Raw genomic sequence first — 19,336 nt, forward strand, 5'->3', positions numbered from 1 at the left:
GTCTGTATTTTTTCTGTTGATGAAGCTAATCTGCAGAGACTGAGCGTTTAAATAACAATGTCAAAGTCTGCAAAGATCTCAGATGTGTGTTTTGACTGGAAGACTTCCAGCATCTTCATGTCTTGTTCACAACAGATCTCTGTTTGCTGGTCTATGTTCAGTTCAGTTTATTTATATAGCGCCAATTCACAAAACATGTTGTCTCAAGGCTCTAAACAAAATCAATTCAATTGAATCATGCAGATCTCAAGTCGGGTCCATAGATTCCAATTAATCCTAACTATCATGGATGAGCATGTAGAGACACTGGACAGTTGCTGGCATTGACTTTGCAGCAATCCCTCATACTGAGCATGCATGTAGCGACAGTGGAGAGGAAAACTCCCTTTTAACAGGAAGAAACCTCCAGCAGAACCAAACCAGGCTCAGTATGGGCGGCCATTTACCACGACCGACTGGGGGTTTAAGAAAACACACTAAGGCACTGATCCAGGAGTACTTTCTATTGGTAACAAAAGTAAAACATTAATGGTAGTAGCTCCTTTAGTGTTGTAATCTAGGAAAGACAGCTAAGCATATGAACTCTGAGCCAGTTTTTAAGTTTATGAGAAAGAAGACATACAGTTAGTCACTGTAGCTATGTCTAGGAGAGAATGTAGCAGAGAGAGTGAAAGTGGTCATTATGTCCTCCAGCAGCCTAGGCCTATAGCAGCATAACTACAGAGATAACTCAGGATAACCTAAGCCACTCTAACTATAAGCTTTATCAAAAAGGAAAGTTTTAAGCCTAGCCTTAAAAGTCCCCTGGATGGAAGTCACAACCAGGACCTTCTTGCTGCAAGGCAACAGTGCTACTAACTGTCATTGTGGAGCCTGTCTTTAAGATCAAAATAAAAAAAATAATATAGACACATACTGAAACACCTGGTTTTAGACCACAATAACTTATTAGTATGGTGTAGGGCCTCCTTTTGCAGCAAATACAGCGTCAATTCGTCTTGGGAATGACATATACAAGTCCTGCACAGTGGTCAGAGGGATTTTAACCCATTCTTCTTGCAGGATAGTGGCCAGGTCACTACGTGATACTGGTGGAGGAAAACGTTTCCTGACTCGCTCCTCCAAAACACCCCAAAGTGGCTCAATAATATTTAGATCTGGTGACTGTGCAGGCCATGGGAGATGTTCAACTTCACTTTCATGTTCATCAAACCAATCTTTCACCAGTCTTGCTGTGTGTATTGGTGCATTGTCATCCTGATACACGGCACCGCCTTCAGGATACAATGTTTGAACCATTGGATGCACATGGTCCTCAAGAATGGTTCGGTAGTCCTTGGCAGTGACGCGCCCATCTAGAACAAGTATTGGGCCAAGGGAATGCCATGATATGGCAGCCCAAACCATCACTGATCCACCCCCATGCTTCACTCTGGACATGCAACAGTCTGGGTGGTACGCTTCTTTGGGGCTTCTCCACACCGTAACTCTCCTGGATGTGGGGAAAACAGTAAAGGTGGACTCATCAGAGAACAATACATGTTTCACATTGTCCACAGCCCAAGATTTGTGCTCCTTGCACCATTGAAACCGACGTTTGGCATTGGCATGAGTGACCAAAGGTTTGGCTATAGCAGCCCGGCCGTGTATATTGACCCTGTGGAGCTCCTGACGGACAGTTCTGGTGGAAACAGGAGAGTTGAGGTGCACATTTAATTCTGCCGTGATTTGGGCAGCCGTGGTTTTATGTTTTTTGGATACAATCCAGGTTAGCACCCAAACATCCCTTTCAGACAGCTTCCTCTTGTGTCCACAGTTAATCCTGTTGGATGTGGTTCGTCCTTCTTGGTGGTATGCTGACATTACCCTGGATACCGTGGCTCTTGATACATCACAAAGACTTGCTGTCTTGGTCACAGATGCGCCAGCAAGACGTGCACCAACAATTTGCCCTCTTTTGAACTCTGGTATGTCACCCATAATGTTGTGTGCATTTCAATATTTTGAGCTAAACTGTGCTCTTACCCTGCTAATTGAACCTACACACTCTGCTCTTACTGGTGCAATGTGCAATCAATGAAGACTGGCTACCAGGCTGGTCCAATTTAGCCATGAAACCTCCCACACTAAAATGACAGGTGTTTCAGTTTCATTGTCCAACCCCTGTATATATATACACAGTTGATCAGCAACCGCATGCTGGTCAACCACACAGTAATTATATAAAAACAATTATTACTAGAATAAAATGTAGTAGTCGGAAATTAAGAACTACAAAATGCAGATATAAACTATATAAAAATGTAACAACTCTGGGTTTGTAAAACAATTACGAGTGAAACAAATATTTTCACTTTTAATCTATTCAAGTCTTGATATCCACAAGCATGTATGGTTAAACATTCATGCTTGTATGTTTGCAATACAAGAGAAAACATTAAAATGTATTTAAAAATAAGATTTTTGTATCGGTTTTTAGGAAGATATAGCATATTTATCATATCACTGAAGTCTAAATGACATCGATAATGCTTCTCGTTTTGTCGTTGCCTGTTCAATGTTATTTTATTTAGTAGGAAGACCGGAAGTCGTGTGCGCTCTCGCAGCTGGGGCTTAACACTGGTGTGGAAAAGATGGCTGCTTCGGCGGCAACGGCGAGTTCTCCCCCCGGTTTGTGTCCAAATTACGCCGTGATTTGTTCGTTCCTGGAGCGGTACGGAGCCCTGTTGGATTTACCGGAGCTCACCTTTCCTCAGCTGGAGAGATACCTGCAGGACACGTCCTCAGGTAGGGCAAGAAAGCACGCAGCAGGATGCTCGGAGGACGCGGAGAGGCTCCAGTCTTGCATTAATGATAATGGGACCGAGCTAACATGCTAAGAGCTAATGTTAGCTGTTATTGTGTGGATTTTTTTAACCTTCTTGTTTACTTAAACTCAAGTTAACCGCCTCCCAGTCCTGCTGTTCGGGATTTTAAACGTCTCCCTGCACATTTTGATGTTGATTTAAACGGAAACATGTCGATTTGTTCGAGGTTTTCTGTCACTTTTTAGCTTTTGAATTGAGCTTAATTTTTTTCCAGCCTTTATCTGCTTCTCGTGCAACAACACAAGCACAAATGTGCGGTGAAAAGGCTGTCTGTGGGTCCGTGGGCGTGATGAGAGGTCACGCAACGAGCCGTGTAACACTGTATGCTGGTGGTAAACCCGTCAGAGTGTGACATCGATGTACGATTATGCACTTTATTTACAGTTAAATATATTGTCAGGTAGTAGATAGCTGAGCTGAGGCTAAGTTAGCCGCAAGTCTGATGATATCCGGCCGGAGCTATCAAAATAAAACTAATTTAAATACCCAAACAAACTAATTATGGTCATATTTATTATTTACTCGTAACATGAGCAAATACTTGTATTATTTAAACCAGTTAGCTTGTACACAATCTGTTTTATTTATTGTTTTAAAGTCGTCTACTTTGTCTTCCGGTGCTCATTGTGGCTTACTTGACGCTTTCCGTGCGCTTCCTATTTGAAGCGCTGCTAATTGGACTTTAATTTCTGCCTCCGATTAAAATGTGTTCACCTTGTTGACGAGCAGCGGCGGGAAACTTTGGAGCCAATGTGATGCATTTTCTCCCAGATGTATGATGGGTCCATTAGATGAACTCCAGTTTATTTCCATTACAAGGAGCTACTTTTTAAATCCTGACGCGTAATGGCAATAAATCCTCTAAAGGGGGCGCTATGATATTGTTTAAAACCTTTCGCAGCAACAGATGACGAAGCACAGCACAATCATGGTGAAAACCTGCTGTGTAAATGTTTCTGCTGATTTTGCACATTGTTTTTATAGAAATATTTTAATAGAAAAATTACAAACTCAAAGAAAATTAATTTATGTATCAGTTATAAAATACACTTGTAATCTTGTGATATTATTTTATAACAATTATAGAAAACGTCATAATTTTTCAATTATTCAAACAAATATGTAGAATTTTTATTCTTCATTATATTAACTGCTATTTAATTCCATTGTTCTATAATTAATCATTGGATAATTACTATTCTTTAAGAAAAGTTATTACGTTAAATTATTTCTAGAACTATAATTAGTTTTTTTATTACTGTTATTCTATTTCATTTTTATAATATATATTAATATAAAATATGTAAATAATTATTATATAATTACAGTCAACATTATTTAATGTTTTATAACAGTATATTACATTCATTCTCATAATAGAATGACTTACTGCAAAGTATCACAAATCCAATAAATGCTATGAAGCTGCGATTAAATCTTTACATTTCCTCTGTTTATATATTTTAATTATAACTTTTTTGCGTGTTTATTTAATCTTCTGGTTTTTCTGCTCATTTCTTCCTTCTAATTTGCTTTGGGCCCTAATTACTCAGAGTAATTGGCATCATTTTATTTTGGCTTTTTAATTCTGCATGTTGTTGCTACAGTTTGCTGGCATATCCATTTATTAAATACAGTTATTTAATTGTTATTTAAAAATGATTATTTTTCTAATGTATACAATACATTTACTAGGGATAAATATCAGAAAAATGCCCTTACTTTTAGTTTAGCTTTTAGTTCTTATGCTCCACTAATCTGGAATAAACTCCCAGAAAATTGTAAAAGCGCTGAAACCCTACGTTGCTTTAAATCAAGATTGAAAACTTGTTTAGAGTGGCCTTTGACTGAGCCATCTAAACATTATTAGTTAAGTTTTCAGTCCAACTTTCCTTTCATTTTCTTATCATAAATTTTTTATTTTATTTATATTTTAGTATAATCTTTTTAATGATTCATTTTTATTCTCTTTAATTATTTAATTACCTTTATGCCACTGCAATGTACTTTTCCTATCATGTTTCTTTTTCTTTTTTTTCATGTACAGCACTTTGAATTGTCTTCATACTGAAATGTGCTATAGAAATAAACTTTCCTTTCCTTACTTTGACTTGATAGATTTCAGTATAAACTGGAATAAAATCAACATGCAGAAAGTGCTGATCGGCTTTAAAATCTTTGTCCAAGGACGATGTGATGGTTTCTGCGTCCAACCTAAAGTTTTTTCCAGTCATTCTGGGGCCATCTTCTGTTGGATGGTGATTTGTGAGTTTAATTCAATTCAATTCACAAATACTTGATTAATCCCAAAGGGAAATTAAATGTTGTTATAGCTCATATTATGAAGGTTTCTTCAAAGAGCCGTTGTAGATGCTGATGGCTGTGGGCAGGAAGGATCTCCTGTAGCGCTCCGTCTTACAGCAGATCTGAAGAAGCCTCTGACTGAAGACACTCTGTTGTTGTAGGACAGTCTCATGAAGAGGATGCTCAGGGTTCTCCATAATGTTCTTCATTTTATGAAGAATCCATCTTTCCACAATAATCTCCAGAGGTTCCAGAGGAATCCCCAGAACAGAGCCAGCCTTCTTAATTAGCTTGTTGAGCTTTTTTAAGTCCTTGGTTCTGATGCTGCTTCCCCAGCAGATGATGGCAGAAGAGATCACACTTTCCACAACAGACTTATAGAAGATATGCAGCATCTTGCTGCAAACACCAAAGGACCTAAGCTTCCTCAAGAAGTACAGTCTGCTCTGTCCCTTCTTGTAGATGGCTTCAAAGTTGCATCTCCACTCTAGTCTGTTGTCCAGGTGAACACCGAGGTATTTATACTCCTCCACCACCTCCACTTCTTCTCCCATGATGGAAATCGTTTTTGACTTATTCCTGTTTCTCTTAAAATCTACAATCATCTCCTTTGTTTTAGTCACGTTCAAAATGAGATGATTGTTTCCACACCATGCCACAAAGCGGTCCACCACCTTCCTGTACTCAGCTTCTTGTCCATCTCTGATCCACCCCACGACTGCAGAATCATCCGAGTATTTCTGCAGATGACAGGAGTCTGTCTTGTACTGGAAGTCTGAGGTGTACAGAGTGAAAAGGAATAGTGAGAGTACAGTCCCCTGTGGTTCTCCTGTGCTGCTGACTACCTGGTTAGACTCATAACCCTTCAGTCTCACAAACTGTGGTCTGTTTGTCAGGTAGTCTTTGATCCAGGAGATTGTTGAGGCCTCCACCTGAGTCTTCTAGAGTTACTGACAAAGCAAATCAGGTTGGATTGTATTAAATGTTCTGGAGAAATCAAAGAACATGATCCTCAGTGCTGCTGGCTTTGTCCAGATGACAGTGGGTTTGTTGAAGCAGGTATATGACGGCATCTTCAACTCCAACTCCACAGCGATAAGCAAACTGAAGGGGGTCCTGATGGTTTCATTGTTTGCTTACTCAGGTGGGCCAACAGGAGTCTCTCTAGGACGTTCATGATGTGAGATGTCAGGGCAACAGGTCTATAGTCATTGAGGACTGATGGGTGAGTTTTCTTTGGTACCGGAACAAGACAGGAGGTCTTCCACAAAACTGGAACCTTCTTCTGGGCCAGGCTAAGGTTGAACAGGTGCTGCAGAATCCCACAGAGCTGCTCTGCACAGGCCTTCAGGACTCTAGGGCTGACATGATCTGGACCTGCAGCCTTATTCCGATTCAATCTCTCCAGTTGTCTCTTCACCTAACTTCTTGAGACACACAGGTGGAAGGGGGAAGCAAAGGAAGTATCAGCATCTTCTGATATGGTTGAAGGCAAACATGTAGAAGCAGAAGGGTCTAGGGCTGAGGTGGAAGATAAAAAATGTGAGGTGTTACTGGACAGCTGGGGGTCCTGTGGGTCAAAGGAGGGTGGGATGTCTGTTTGGCTGTGAGCAGGAGAGGAGGATGCGAAGCTTGTTTCTGAACTGAACCTATTGAAGAATGTGTTAAGTTCATTGGCTCTGTCCAGACCTCCATCGGTCTGATCATCGTTCTGCTTGAAGCCTGTGATTTTCTTCATCCCTGACCACACATCTCTGATATTGTTTTGCTGGAGCTTGCTCTCCAGCTTCTTCTTGTACACCTCCTTGCTGTCTCTTATCTTGACTTAAAGTTGCTTCTGTAAACTCCTCAATAATTCTCTATCTCCCTCTCTGAAGGCTCTTTTTTTCTTGTTAAGCAGGTCCTTCAGGTCACTGGTGATCCAAGGTTTGTTATTGGGGAAGCATCTCACGGTTCTGGTGGGGATGAAGTTTATATAGTCGGTTACACACTCAGTCATGGCATTGATGTCCTCTCCATGTGGCTGGCACAGTGCGTCCCAGTCTGTAGCCTCAAAGCAACTTTGCAGAGCTTCTTCAGCTTCCTGTGACCATCTTCTCACAGTCCTCTTTATTACAGGTTGCCTCTGAACAAGGGGCTTATATTTCGAGCAGAGAAAAACAAGATTGTGATCTGATTTGCCTAGAGGAGGTCTTGCTGTAGAGATGTGTGAGTCCTTGACATTTGCATAAAACAAATCCAATGTATTGATTTCTCTGGTAGAGCAGCTGACAAACTGTTGAAATGTTGGAAGTGTAGCAGAGAGTGAAGCATGGTTAAAATCACCAGAAATTGCCGCAAAAGCATTGGGGTTTTGTGTCTGTAGCTTAGCAACAACTGAACTGATGGGATTACATGCAGTGTCGGCAACAGCGGAAGGTGGAACGTAAACTGTGGCCAAAATAACACTAGTGAACTCTCTGGATAAATAATATGGACAAAACAGTTTAATATCTGGACTGCAGAGATGACACTTCACAGTAACATGTCCTGGATTACAGTACTGCCAGTCCACCTCTTTTACATTTGCCGCTCCTCCTTAAATCTCTGTCTGCTCGTATGGTTAAAAAGCCCGGCAGAGAGACACTGGAGTCTGGGATATGATCCTGCAGCCATGTCTCAGTAAAACACATGATACTGCATGCCCGGTACTCTGGCTGGGTCCTTTGTAGGGCTTCGGAGTTCATCCAACTTGTTTCCCAACGATCTCACATTGCCCATCATAATCGACGGAAGAGATGGTTTGAACTTCCTCCTTCTCTCTCTTCTCTTAGCTCCTGCTCTGCATCCACGGCGTCTCCTTTTCAACTCATCAGGGATTTGGGGTTGTAGCTGAAGTATTATTTGAGCTTTTGAGATATTAATCAGCTGCTCCCGGTTGTAAGAAACAACCCCGTTGCCATGGCAATGCATCATAACAACTGTCCAAAAATAGAAAGTATTAAGAAAAATCCTCCAAGCTGCACAGCATCCGACACTGGAGTGGACAGTCATCCAAAAAAAATCAACTGTATCCACCACAAGAGGAATAGTTCCCAAAAAAGAATAAATCAGAATCAAAAGTAACAGAGCAACACCAACCTGCTGCCACCTTGAGCGGCGCAATTCTAGAAAACCTGGAAAAACCTAGTATAGTAGAAAACCTAGAAATGCGTTTCACATCATCCTCATTAGGGCTGTGTATCAGAACAATATATAATCGCGATGCTCTTACTGAAAATTGTGATGTCTACAGGTCCTTCTCAAAATATTAGCATATTGTGATAAAGTTCATTATTTTCCATAATGTCATGATGAAAATTTAACATTCATATATTTTAGATTCATTGCACACTAACTGAAATATTTCAGGTCTTTTATTGTCTTAATAAGGATGATTTTGGCATACAGCTCATGAAAACCCAAAATTCCTATCTTACAAAATTAACATATTTCATCCGACCAATAAAAGAAAAGTGTTTTTAATACAAAAAACGTCAACCTTCAAATAATCATGTACAGTTATGCACTCAATACTTGGTCGGGAATCCTTTTGCAGAAATGACTGCTTCAATGCGGCGTGGCATGGAGGCAATCAGCCTGTGGCACTGCTGAGGTCTTATGGAGGCCCAGGATGCTTCGATAGCGGCCTTTAGCTCATCCAGAGTGTTGGGTCTTGAGTCTCTCAACGTTCTCTTCACAATATCCCACAGATTCTCTATGGGGTTCAGGTCAGGAGAGTTGGCAGGCCAATTGAGCACAGTGATACCATGGTCAGTAAACCATTTACCAGTGGTTTTGGCACTGTGAGCAGGTGCCAGGTCGTGCTGAAAAATGAAATCTTCATCTCCAAAAAGCTTTTCAGCAGATGGAAGCATGAAGTGCTCCAAAATCTCCTGATAGCTAGCTGCATTGACCCTGCCCTTGATAAAACACAGTGGACCAACACCAGCAGCTGACACGGCACCCCAGACCATCACTGACTGTGGGTACTTGACACTGGACTTCTGGCATTTTGGCATTTCCTTCTCCCCAGTCTTCCTCCAGACTCTGGCACCTTGATTTCCGAATGACATGCAGAATTTGCTTTCATCCGAAAAAAGTACTTTGGACCACTGAGCAACAGTCCAGTGCTGCTTCTCTGTAGCCCAGGTCAGGCGCTTCTGCCGCTGTTTCTGGTTCAAAAGTGGCTTGACCTGGGGAATGCGGCACCTGTAGCCCATTTCCTGCACACGCCTGTGCACGGTGGCTCTGGATGTTTCTACTCCAGACTCAGTCCACTGCTTCCGCAGGTCCCCCAAGGTCTGGAATCGGCCCTTCTCCACAATCTTCCTCAGGGTCCGGTCACCTCTTCTCGTTGTGCAGCGTTTTCTGCCACACTTTTTCCTTCCCACAGACTTCCCACTGAGGTGCCTTGATACAGCACTCTGGGAACAGCCTATTCGTTCAGAAATTTCTTTCTGTGTCTTACCCTCTTGCTTGAGGGTGTCAATAGTGGCCTTCTGGACAGCAGTCAGGTCGGCAGTCTTACCCATGATTGGGGTTTTGAGTGATGAACCAGGCTGGGAGTTTTAAAGGCCCCAGGAATCTTTTGCAGGTGTTTAGAGTTAACTCGTTGATTCAGATGATTAGGTTCATAGCTCGTTTAGAGACCCTTTTAATGATATGCTAATTTTGTGAGATAGTAATTTTGGGTTTTCATGAGCTGTATGCCAAAATCATCCGTATTAAGACAATAAAAGACCTGAAATATTTCAGTTAGTGTGCAATGAATCTAAAATATATGAATGTTAAATTTTCATCATGACATTATGGAAAATAATGAACTTTATCACAATATGCTAATATTTTGAGAAGGACCTGTATGTCATTTAGTTATCTCACATTTGTGTTTCTTCACTATTGCCCAATGTCCTGACCTCTCTGTGAGGTTTTAGCATCTCAGCCACAACACCAGGCATGTACATCAAGGGCAGTTAGAAATATGATGTGGGTTTTTGTGGGACTTGAAATATTTTATCCTTTCAAATATTGCCTGCAGGTGTTCCTTTGGGATACGATATTGGACACGCTGATATTGCAATGGTATTACGATTCGATGAACTGTGCAGCTATGGCCGTCATCGTTTGTTCTTGCTGATGGGAAACGATGAACTTCACATGCCCCAAAAGTTACTTCTTAAGCCATATTGTTATCATTGATACATTGTCTTGTTTTCCGTCATCTCGTACTTTTGTTTGTAGTTTTAATTTCTAAAAATCGTCCAAACTTAGCAAGTGTGCACATGAGCTGGAAAGGATTCCTCTCCTTTGTTTGGCCGTCTTTGTGATCAGTGGATGGTGACTGAATGGCACCGTGTTGGAAACTACGCCTTGTGTTGGAGAGTGAAAAGTAGGGAGGCACGATACATCTGCATTAACATCTGTATCAATCCAATAAGTAAAACCGGGGGGCCGATATTAACAACCAATGTTAACTTCCGTCTTGTTGCCGTTTGTTTTTCTGGAAGGAGGAAGAGGAGCAATCTTAGCGGTGGGGTCGTTTTTTTCATGGCGTTGAAGGGGTAGGGGAATATATTAAAAATCAGTTATCGGCCGTAACAGGAATATTGGTATCGGATATTGATATTGGCCTAAATATTCAGATCAGTGCATCCCTGGTGAGACGGAGTCGGTTGCTTGTTTAAACACTTTCTCTCTTTGCTGTTTTAGGTGCAACAATGTCCGCCATGTTACATTCTCCTCTCTCCTCAGTTCCAAAGCTGCTGGTTGATCTTCACGTCAAGTTGCTGAGGAAGATTGGGAAGTCGGTGTCTGCAGACAGATGGGAGAAGTACCTCGCCAAGGTAAGCGCTCAACTTTGAGTTTAAAAATTTTGTGTTAATCTGCTGAGCTGGGAACGTTGTTAACTGTCAGAAGATGTGTGCATAGAGCATCTCCTGACCATTGCTTTTATTATTTTCCATGTCCGGTTTCGTTGTCCGATGAGCTAACCCCTCCCTCCTACTTCCCTATTTCTAAAGGGATTGCTCAATCCAGCTCTCCATCCAACGGGTCCGGACTTCCCCAAACCTGGAAGGTCTTACTAAGCAAGTTTACTGGAAAATTTGTTTAAGCTGGTGTCGGGAAATGACACACCTAACCTCTAACAGCCTGCATCCAAAAGTCTCGCCATTCTTCAACTGGTGGTCTGGACGACTGAGTAGCCCACAGCAGTCATCCACTCCTCGACAGTCACTTCTGTTAACCGCTGCTCATTCCCTATTTTACAACTTGCAATTGGTATATGGGTTAGGTTGATTTTAGTAGCTCGGCACGATCCCCAAGGGCGCTGTTTTAACAAGTCTGGCTTACGGCAACCTATAAAAACCTCCTAAAATTATTTGGAACCAGACAAGGCTTTTTACCACCAATGAAAAACCCAAAAACAAGGTGATTCAAAAAATTGACTGTCCGCAATAAATCTAGTATTTTATATGCTTTCTTTAATTAGTAATGCTTTAACAGGGGTCAGTAACAGCTTAAAAATCAGCAAAACGTAATAATTTGAATAATAGGTTGAGTTGATTGATTTATTTCTATCTTTCCCTAATGCTTAAACTGGTAAGGCTGAAGAGGCTTTGGAGACGGAGGCTCACCATGGATCTGAATGGAATGATTTCTTTAGTAGGCGAGTGATTTTCTTCTTGGGTTAAAGGCAAATCTTCAGTTTTCTTCCTCTGAGTGGACAGGCGCTGATGCTCGGGGTTTCGATGGTCAAGTTGGAAAAAAAAATAATAATTTAAGAAATTTAAAAACAGAAACTTTGTTGGCATACGTTTCAAAAGTCGGTATCTTCCAGAGGCTGAATAGTTGAAGGAAAACTTTGAGGTGTAATTGAGGTTGGTTCAGGACTTCCAGTAGCCTGAAACTTAGAGCAATCAGTTGTTCACTGACCAAGTTCACTTCAGTTGTCTTGGTAAAAATGCAACAGACGAAATTCAGATTCTCAATTTAGAGTTGCAGCTCTTCTCAGGGCACACAGGTTGATCCTCTCTATAATGCATAATTTGTCAGTGGGGCTGCATCTCCGGTCTTCTGATTCATCTGTAGCTTCTTTCTCCATCTGATCTTGTTTGCTGGTCTTCTGCGAGGAAGACTTTGGCACAGTTTTTATATTGCAGATAGCCTCACTGCTCATCCCCCGTTGCCGGGCAACCTTTCCCATTGAGTTATGTGACTTTTCGGTGCTGTCTCCCAGCCTCCATAGACAGAGTCGTAAACAGCCACCAGCTGGCTTCCTGTGTTATGACTTTTGCCTGTTTTTCGAACTTCAGACTGACGATAAACAGCGTGCACCTGGCTTCTTGTTTCTTGCCCCCATGCTTGTTATGACTTGAGCTTGCTCGTTGACCTTCCATTCATGCCCAGTTCCCGTGAAGCTGGCTCTACTCTGCCCCTCCCGTCCTGATGTTATGACTCTGCCGCCTCTGGCTCCCAGGCCGTGGTGCCCTCCTTATCTGCTCAGCCTCAAGCTTTCTAACACAGTATTTCTCTGCTTTTTGCTCTCAAACAAGTTACAGCTAAAAAAAAAACATCACTTCATTTTCACAATTGATTAACATTACCCCTCTTCATTACATGTAATAATTGTAGAAAAACAGAAAATCATCATACATTTTTCTTTGATTATACTTGTAATTTTCTGAAAAAGATAAGACAGTCACAGTTAATGAGTGACTCCATACAGGCATCTTCGGTCCTCATTTCCAGAGTGCGAAGAGATACTCATTTTACTGTTTCATGACATCTTATCCATGTAATATGATCGTTATTTATCTGATACTCTAAAGATTATGCTCTTATTTCATCATATGTGATTGTTGTTAAACTCAATCATAGTGATACACTTCTGCAAAAGAAACAATTAAAACATACACCAAATAGGCCCCCCAGACTTCATAGCTTTAAAATGTGAACATTTACTGCTGTATATGTCATTGATCTAATTATGAGGGTTTAATTAATTTCTGCATGGATACATGGAAGGATTTCACCTCAGTTTGACACCGGAGAGAAGTATGGAAAAAGGTTGGATTTTAAAGACTTTCAAACGAGTAAAAGTCTGTTGTTGCTAAATAAATGCAGTGGTCTTCACGTTGATTTATATTCTACTCACATGCTTTATTAATCATAGTTTGATTTTTGACATTTTACCCATCAGTATTTTGGCTTTTTTCACTTCCTGCTTTAATTGGATGAGTTTTGCTTCCTCCAGAGAACTTTAGAACCTGCGGTTCATAAGCTAGGGCTAAGATGCCAAGAGACTGTGTCTCTCCGGGACCGTGTCTGAGGGAACCGTGTCTGAGGGAACCTTGTCTCTCAGGGACTGTCTCTCTCCGGGACCGTGTCTGAGGGAACCGTGTCTGAGGGAACCGTGTCTGAGGGAACCGTGTCTGAGGGAACCGTGTCTGAGGGAACCGTGTCTGAGGGAACCGTGTCTCTCAGGGACTGTGTCTCTCAGGGACTGTGTCTCTCAGGGACTGTGTCTCTCAGGGACTGTGTCTCTCAGGGACTGTGTCTCTCAGGGACTGTGTCTCTCAGGGACTGTGTCTCTCCGGGACCGTGTCTGAGGGAACCGTGTCTGAGGGAACCGTGTCTCTCAGGGACTGTGTCTCTCCGGGACCGTGTCTGAGGGAACCGTGTCTCTTGGGGACTGTGTCTCTCCGGGACCGTGTCTGAGGGAACCGTGTCTCTTGGGGACTGTGTCTCTCAGGGACCGTGTCTGAGGGAACCGTGTCTCCGGGACCGTGTCTGAGTGAACCGTGTCTCTCCGGGACTGTGTCTCTCAGGGACCGTGTCTAAAGGAACCGTGTCTCTCGGGGACCGTGCCTGTGGGACCTTGTCTGAGAGAACCGTGTCTCTCGGGGACCGTGCCTGTGGGACCTTGTCTGAGAAAACCGTGTCTCCGGGACCGTCTCTTGGGGACCGTGTCTGAAGGACCATGTCTCAGGCCCCTTCTTTGTTAATGACACAGAAAAAAATGTTGATTAAACGGGGGCAGGATGATTTTTGGGAAACATGTAATTGTCATAATTTTGCTGAATATTGTGATGACGACATAGATTGATGAACTCACTTTACCTCGGTTTTCTTCTTCTTCTCCTGCATCAGAATGTCTCCACCATTTTGTACTAGCTATGGCATCAGACAACCCTAACCCAGACAAACATGTTGTGTTCTGTTCCCACAAGCTTCAGTGTTCCTGCGCTCAGTGAGTTCGCTGTATTGTTTGTGTTGCAGATATGCCAGGAGTTCAACACGACGTGGGCATGGGAGCTGGAACAGAAGGGATACAAGGAGCTGTCCATGGAGTGCAAGACGGGCATACTGAAAGTGAGTCTCTTTAACTGATTGACTCTCCTGAGTTGATGCTTTATATTGAAGGTATATTCATGTGTTTAAACTCAATAGAGAGAAACTGCATTTAAGTTTTGTTAATAAAACTCAGCAGGTTTGATTTCAGTTGTAATGCTGGCATCTTTCAGTCCACACTGATTATCAGGTGAACCCTGGGAGGATCTATCCTTGCCTGCATGATATGAAATGATCAGTTTATTGTTGTGCTTTGGCTTCCACCCCCACCTCCCCTGCAGAACCTTTAACTCCTTAATTTGCCTTGAATCCCATCACAGTTTCCTTGTTCTTCCTCCAGTATTTATGCGAGATCCAGTTTGACGAAAACGTGAAGTTCAAAACCGCCATCAATGACGAGGATCCGGATAAAATGCGGCTGCAGCCGATCGGCCGGGACAAGGATGGACAGATGTACTGGTTCCAGCTGGACCAAGATGACAACGTGCGTGTTTACGTGGAGGAGCAGGACGACTTGGACGGGGGGTCGTGGAAGTGCGTCGTCAGGTCGGTTGAAAGTTAAATGCTGCTGCTGGCAGGGAAATCTTTTACATTTATGTTTCATTTCATCGCTTTTTAATTTGGTTGGAAACACGATAATTCAGACAGATTATTATATCTGTAAACTGGTCTTTTTCTTTTCCTCCTTTAGAACTAGAAATGACCTGGCCGAGGTCGTTGCTCTCCTGAAGACACAAATCGACCCCGAGTTGCTGAAGAAAGACCTGGAGCAGAAACGTAAACTGGAAGGGGAGACAGACAAAGATAAAGGTCAGACTGTTTAAGTTTTGTTTTTACACGTTGTCCATGAAATGATCGACTGTTGGAGTAAATTCTACATTAGGAGCTCAGTGAAGGAAAATACTATAACATAGTTGATTTATTTTTGTAATTCAGTTCCAAAAGTGAAACCCATATAGATTCTTTACACACAGAGAGGTATATTTTAAGCAATATATACATTTTTAATACAGAAATATTACATTACGGCCTAAAAAGTCAAAGAGAAGATTTCTGACCTGAGAGTCATGTCACAGACAGTCACTGATACCCTATTATTATTTTTCATAAAGCACCAGACTGCTCCCAGAGTGCTGTAACCATGAATATTAATGGAAGGTTTAGTGGAAGGAAAAACTGTAGAAAACTGTGAACAAGCCATAGCATAACCACGGCCTTGATAGGATTTCAGAGAGAACTCATTGAAGCGTTTGGGGGAGATTCACTGGAGTCAGAGCTTCAAGAGCCACACACAGAGATATCTACGCTGGTTATGGGCTACAACTGTCACATTCCTTGTGTTAAACCACTCATGAACCAGACACGTACTGGGCCAAAGAGAGAAAGAACTGGACTGTTGCTCAGTGGGCCAAAATCCTGTTTTCAGATGAAAGTAAAGTTTGCATTTCATTTGAAAATCGAGGTTCCAGAATCTGAAGGAAGAGTGGAGAGGCACAGAGTCCATGTTGCTTTAAGTCCAGTGTGAAGTTTCCACAGTCAGTGATGATTTGGGGTGCGTGTCATCTGCTGGTTCTGGTCCACTGGGCTTTCTGACGTCCACAGTCAATAGTCATCTACCAGGACATTTTAGAGCACTTTGTGCTTCCTTACGACAAGCTTTATAGAGATGCTGATTTTATTTTCCAGCAGGACTTTGTACTGACCCACTCTCACAAAGATACCAAAAGCTGGTCCAGTGACCATAGTGTTACCAGCATACTAGCCTGACCAGTATTATATTTAGAACAGCATCAACTCTAAGAAAAAATATGTCAGTCATTCATAACTACAGAACTGGTCTTTAGTAAAAAGCTTCAGTCTGAATCTAAAAGAGGTCTGCTTTAGTTCAGAGAAGGCTGTTTGACCCAGAGAGGATTTACATGAACCATTACAAATCCTATTGGACCAGTCGTTCTAAGCGGAACCAGAAGTCACTGAGGTTACCATGTAAGCATTTGGGTTCTGCTTGTGATTAGGTCACACAGTAGGTTAAATGAGAAGAAAAGAATCACCGAATGCATGTAAATATGAGCAGCATGAACCCATGTACGGTCTCTGATTATTCTACTGTTACTCAGATTTGCTTTTGCAACTCTGCTGAACATCTTCACCTGTTTGTCGAATTTGAAATGAGAATCCAAGTTCTTAGGCTTTCTTAATAATTTGTCAAATTTGAATCGTTACTGTCGATCAAAGATCGGGACCTTTTTTGAAGAAGTTCTGTTTACCTTTATCATGAGATCTGCTGCAGACTCCACATACTGAGACCATTATGTTGAAAAGGATGCAGTGGTCTGGAAACTAATGCAAAAGGAGCCAAAACTAAGTATTCACTGTGCATATTGTACAGTCCATGAATATATTTTTCAGCCAGATCTCTGTATGTAATGAAAATATGAGTTTCTTTTTAAATTGATTTGCTGACTTTGATTAACTTTTCAGTGGTTCCCTAGTTTATTGACCCGCACCCTCCTGATATTAGTCATAACAGGAATCTAAACTGAAACTTGGTCTTTCATTTATTGTTTTCAAGGTGACACTAAAAAGACTGAAGACACGTCAGATGAAGACCACAAAGAGATAAATGAAGTAACACGAAACTCGGAGTTGAAACCTGAGCCCAAATTGTCGCTAAATGGTGTCATCGAAGCTAAACTGGAGCCAGAACTCGCCTCAGAAAACGTCAGCACAAAAGCTCAGAGCATCAAAGAAGAGCTGGTGGAGGCGGCAGACTCTAAATCAACTCTGAATGAACCAGCGCTACCCTGTGTGGCTGTAAAAGGAGAAGAGGTGAGGAAGGGCAGCTCAGAGGAGATCCAGCAGCCCACAAAAAATGACCAGCAGGCTAAAATCCCTCTGAAAAAACGGGGAATGAAGTTCAGTGAGGACTTTGGTGAGAAAAACGGGGCCATAACAACACAAAATGTATCGGTTCCCGAGTCAAATCCTGAGCAGAAAATTCAGAGAGTAAATGATCAGGTTAACGGGGAAGTTCTGCCTCAGGCAGACAAAGACGCCAATGAGCAGACAAGTAAAGATAAGTCCAGGGAAAACATTCCTCCAGCTGCAGATGAGGTTAAATTACTCCAGGGTGAGTCAACAAGAACGGAAGAGAAGCAAACTAAAAACAGGGAAGCACACAAACCTTCTCAAGAACTAACATCTGTATGTAAAGACGTGGAGAAATCATCTAACCTGGAAGAGAAAATTAAGCAATCCAAATCAGCAGATGGGAAAGGTTCTTCTACAATCAAATCGACCACAGTGAAAGAAACCCATAAAGTAAAGTCAGACAAGTTAAATCACAACGTGAAGTCTCACAAGTCAGCTAAAATGGAAATGAGCGTTCACAAGTCCGATTCATCTGAAACTAGAGAGAGGCTGGAGAGTATCAAAATAAACGAGAAGGGTCCTGCAGAGAAGGATCATGCAGAGGAGAAGAAGGATCCTGCAGAGGAGAAGGAGAAGGGTCCTGAAGAGGAGAAGGAGAAGGGTCCTGAAGAGGAGAAGGAGAAGGGTCCTGCAGAGGAGAAGGAGAAGGGTCCTGAAGAGGAGAAGGAGAAGGGTCCTGCAGATAAAGATCCTGCAGAGAAACCTAAAGCCACCACATTACAGTGTGCTGATGCAAAAATAGACAAACTGTTCATTACTGACAAATCAGGAAAGAGAAGAGAGCCGCCTCATGTAAAAGACAAATCAGAATCATGTAAACAAAATAAGAAAAGTGACGATATCAAAGAAATGAGTTCAGAAAATCCAAAAGATGTAAAGAAAGATTTAAACTGCAAAAACAGTACGATATGTGACTTCAGGCCGACTGAAGAAGAGGAATCGGAAGATAAACACAAACTGTTGAAGACGCAAGACAATTATAAAACAGGGAAAAACTCTGAACACAAGACATTAAAAGCCTGTGAACAGACCGATGAACCATCCACTCCTGCTGAGAAGAAAAAAGCCTCCAAAGAAACCGAATCTGAGAAAGAGGAGAAACAAGTGTCCAAGGAAACCACAGCTGAGCGTCTGTCATCAGAAAATAAGAAAGATGCCAACAAGGCAAGTAAATATGACTCTGAAAATAAAAATATTTCACACCTCAAAGGAAAAGACGGGGATTTTTTAACTGATGATCCCCAAAAAAGTGAAGTGGATCAAGAAACTCAAAAACAATACAAAACCTCTACAAACCACAAGGAGTCTAGTCCAACAAATTCAAGCAAAGACTCTGAATCCTCAAAAGAAACAAAGGAAAAACAAACCAAAGGAACAGCCAGCGACGCACCCGCAGAAAAAGACTGCGAAACGAAACATGAAGTGGTGCAGAACGGTGGCAACGCTGCAACAGAAGGGGGCACAAGGCGAAGAAACAAGCCTCTGGTGCACCGGAGAAGAGCTGAGCTCCAGAGAGAGGAGCGCCAGGGAGACTCTGAGACAGACACAAACACTGGGAGGTGTCTTAGGAGGTCACCGAGGATCTCCAGACCATCACAGAAAGCCGTAGAAGTCCAGGAGAAGAAGACCGAGAAGCCTCAGGCTGCTCCTCTGCCTCAGAAACGCAAGGATGAAAAAGACGACAAAAGAGAGGATGAGGAAGAGACGGAGGTGAAGACTGTTCAAAAGAAACCTAAAGAGAGAAAGGTTCATCAGGAAAGCCAGCCCAAACCCAAAGTAAGACCAGTATATGTTTACTGCATCATTTCTGATCATTTCTAAAAGAAATGCAGCCATATTCTGTGGTTGCATGTTTTACTAAA

At 42.1% G+C, this 19,336-nt stretch overlaps 1 protein-coding gene across 2 annotated transcripts in view; it reads left to right on the forward strand.

Annotated features, from left to right (window-relative positions):
- The first annotated feature begins 2,583 nt into the window (after positions 1-2,583).
- Positions 2,584-19,336, forward strand: part of rsf1b.1 (remodeling and spacing factor 1b, tandem duplicate 1) — a 33,254-nt gene continuing 16,501 nt past the window's right edge. Inside the window, exons 1-6 of one of the 2 annotated variants that reach the window (XM_047379250.1) lie at positions 2,584-2,787; positions 10,944-11,035; positions 14,472-14,564; positions 14,884-15,089; positions 15,235-15,353; positions 17,116-19,250. In XM_047379250.1, the coding sequence (XP_047235206.1) occupies positions 2,634-2,787; positions 10,944-11,035; positions 14,472-14,564; positions 14,884-15,089; positions 15,235-15,353; positions 17,116-19,250 (2,799 nt within the window). In that variant the 5' untranslated portion in view covers positions 2,584-2,633. The remainder of the gene's footprint in view (positions 2,788-10,943; positions 11,036-14,471; positions 14,565-14,883; positions 15,090-15,234; positions 15,354-17,115; positions 19,251-19,336) is intronic. The other variant, XM_047379249.1, reaches the window with a different exon arrangement.

The sequence above is a fragment of the Girardinichthys multiradiatus genome, chromosome 11 (assembly GCF_021462225.1).
Source record: "Girardinichthys multiradiatus isolate DD_20200921_A chromosome 11, DD_fGirMul_XY1, whole genome shotgun sequence".
Taxonomy (NCBI): Eukaryota; Metazoa; Chordata; class Actinopteri; order Cyprinodontiformes; family Goodeidae; genus Girardinichthys; species Girardinichthys multiradiatus.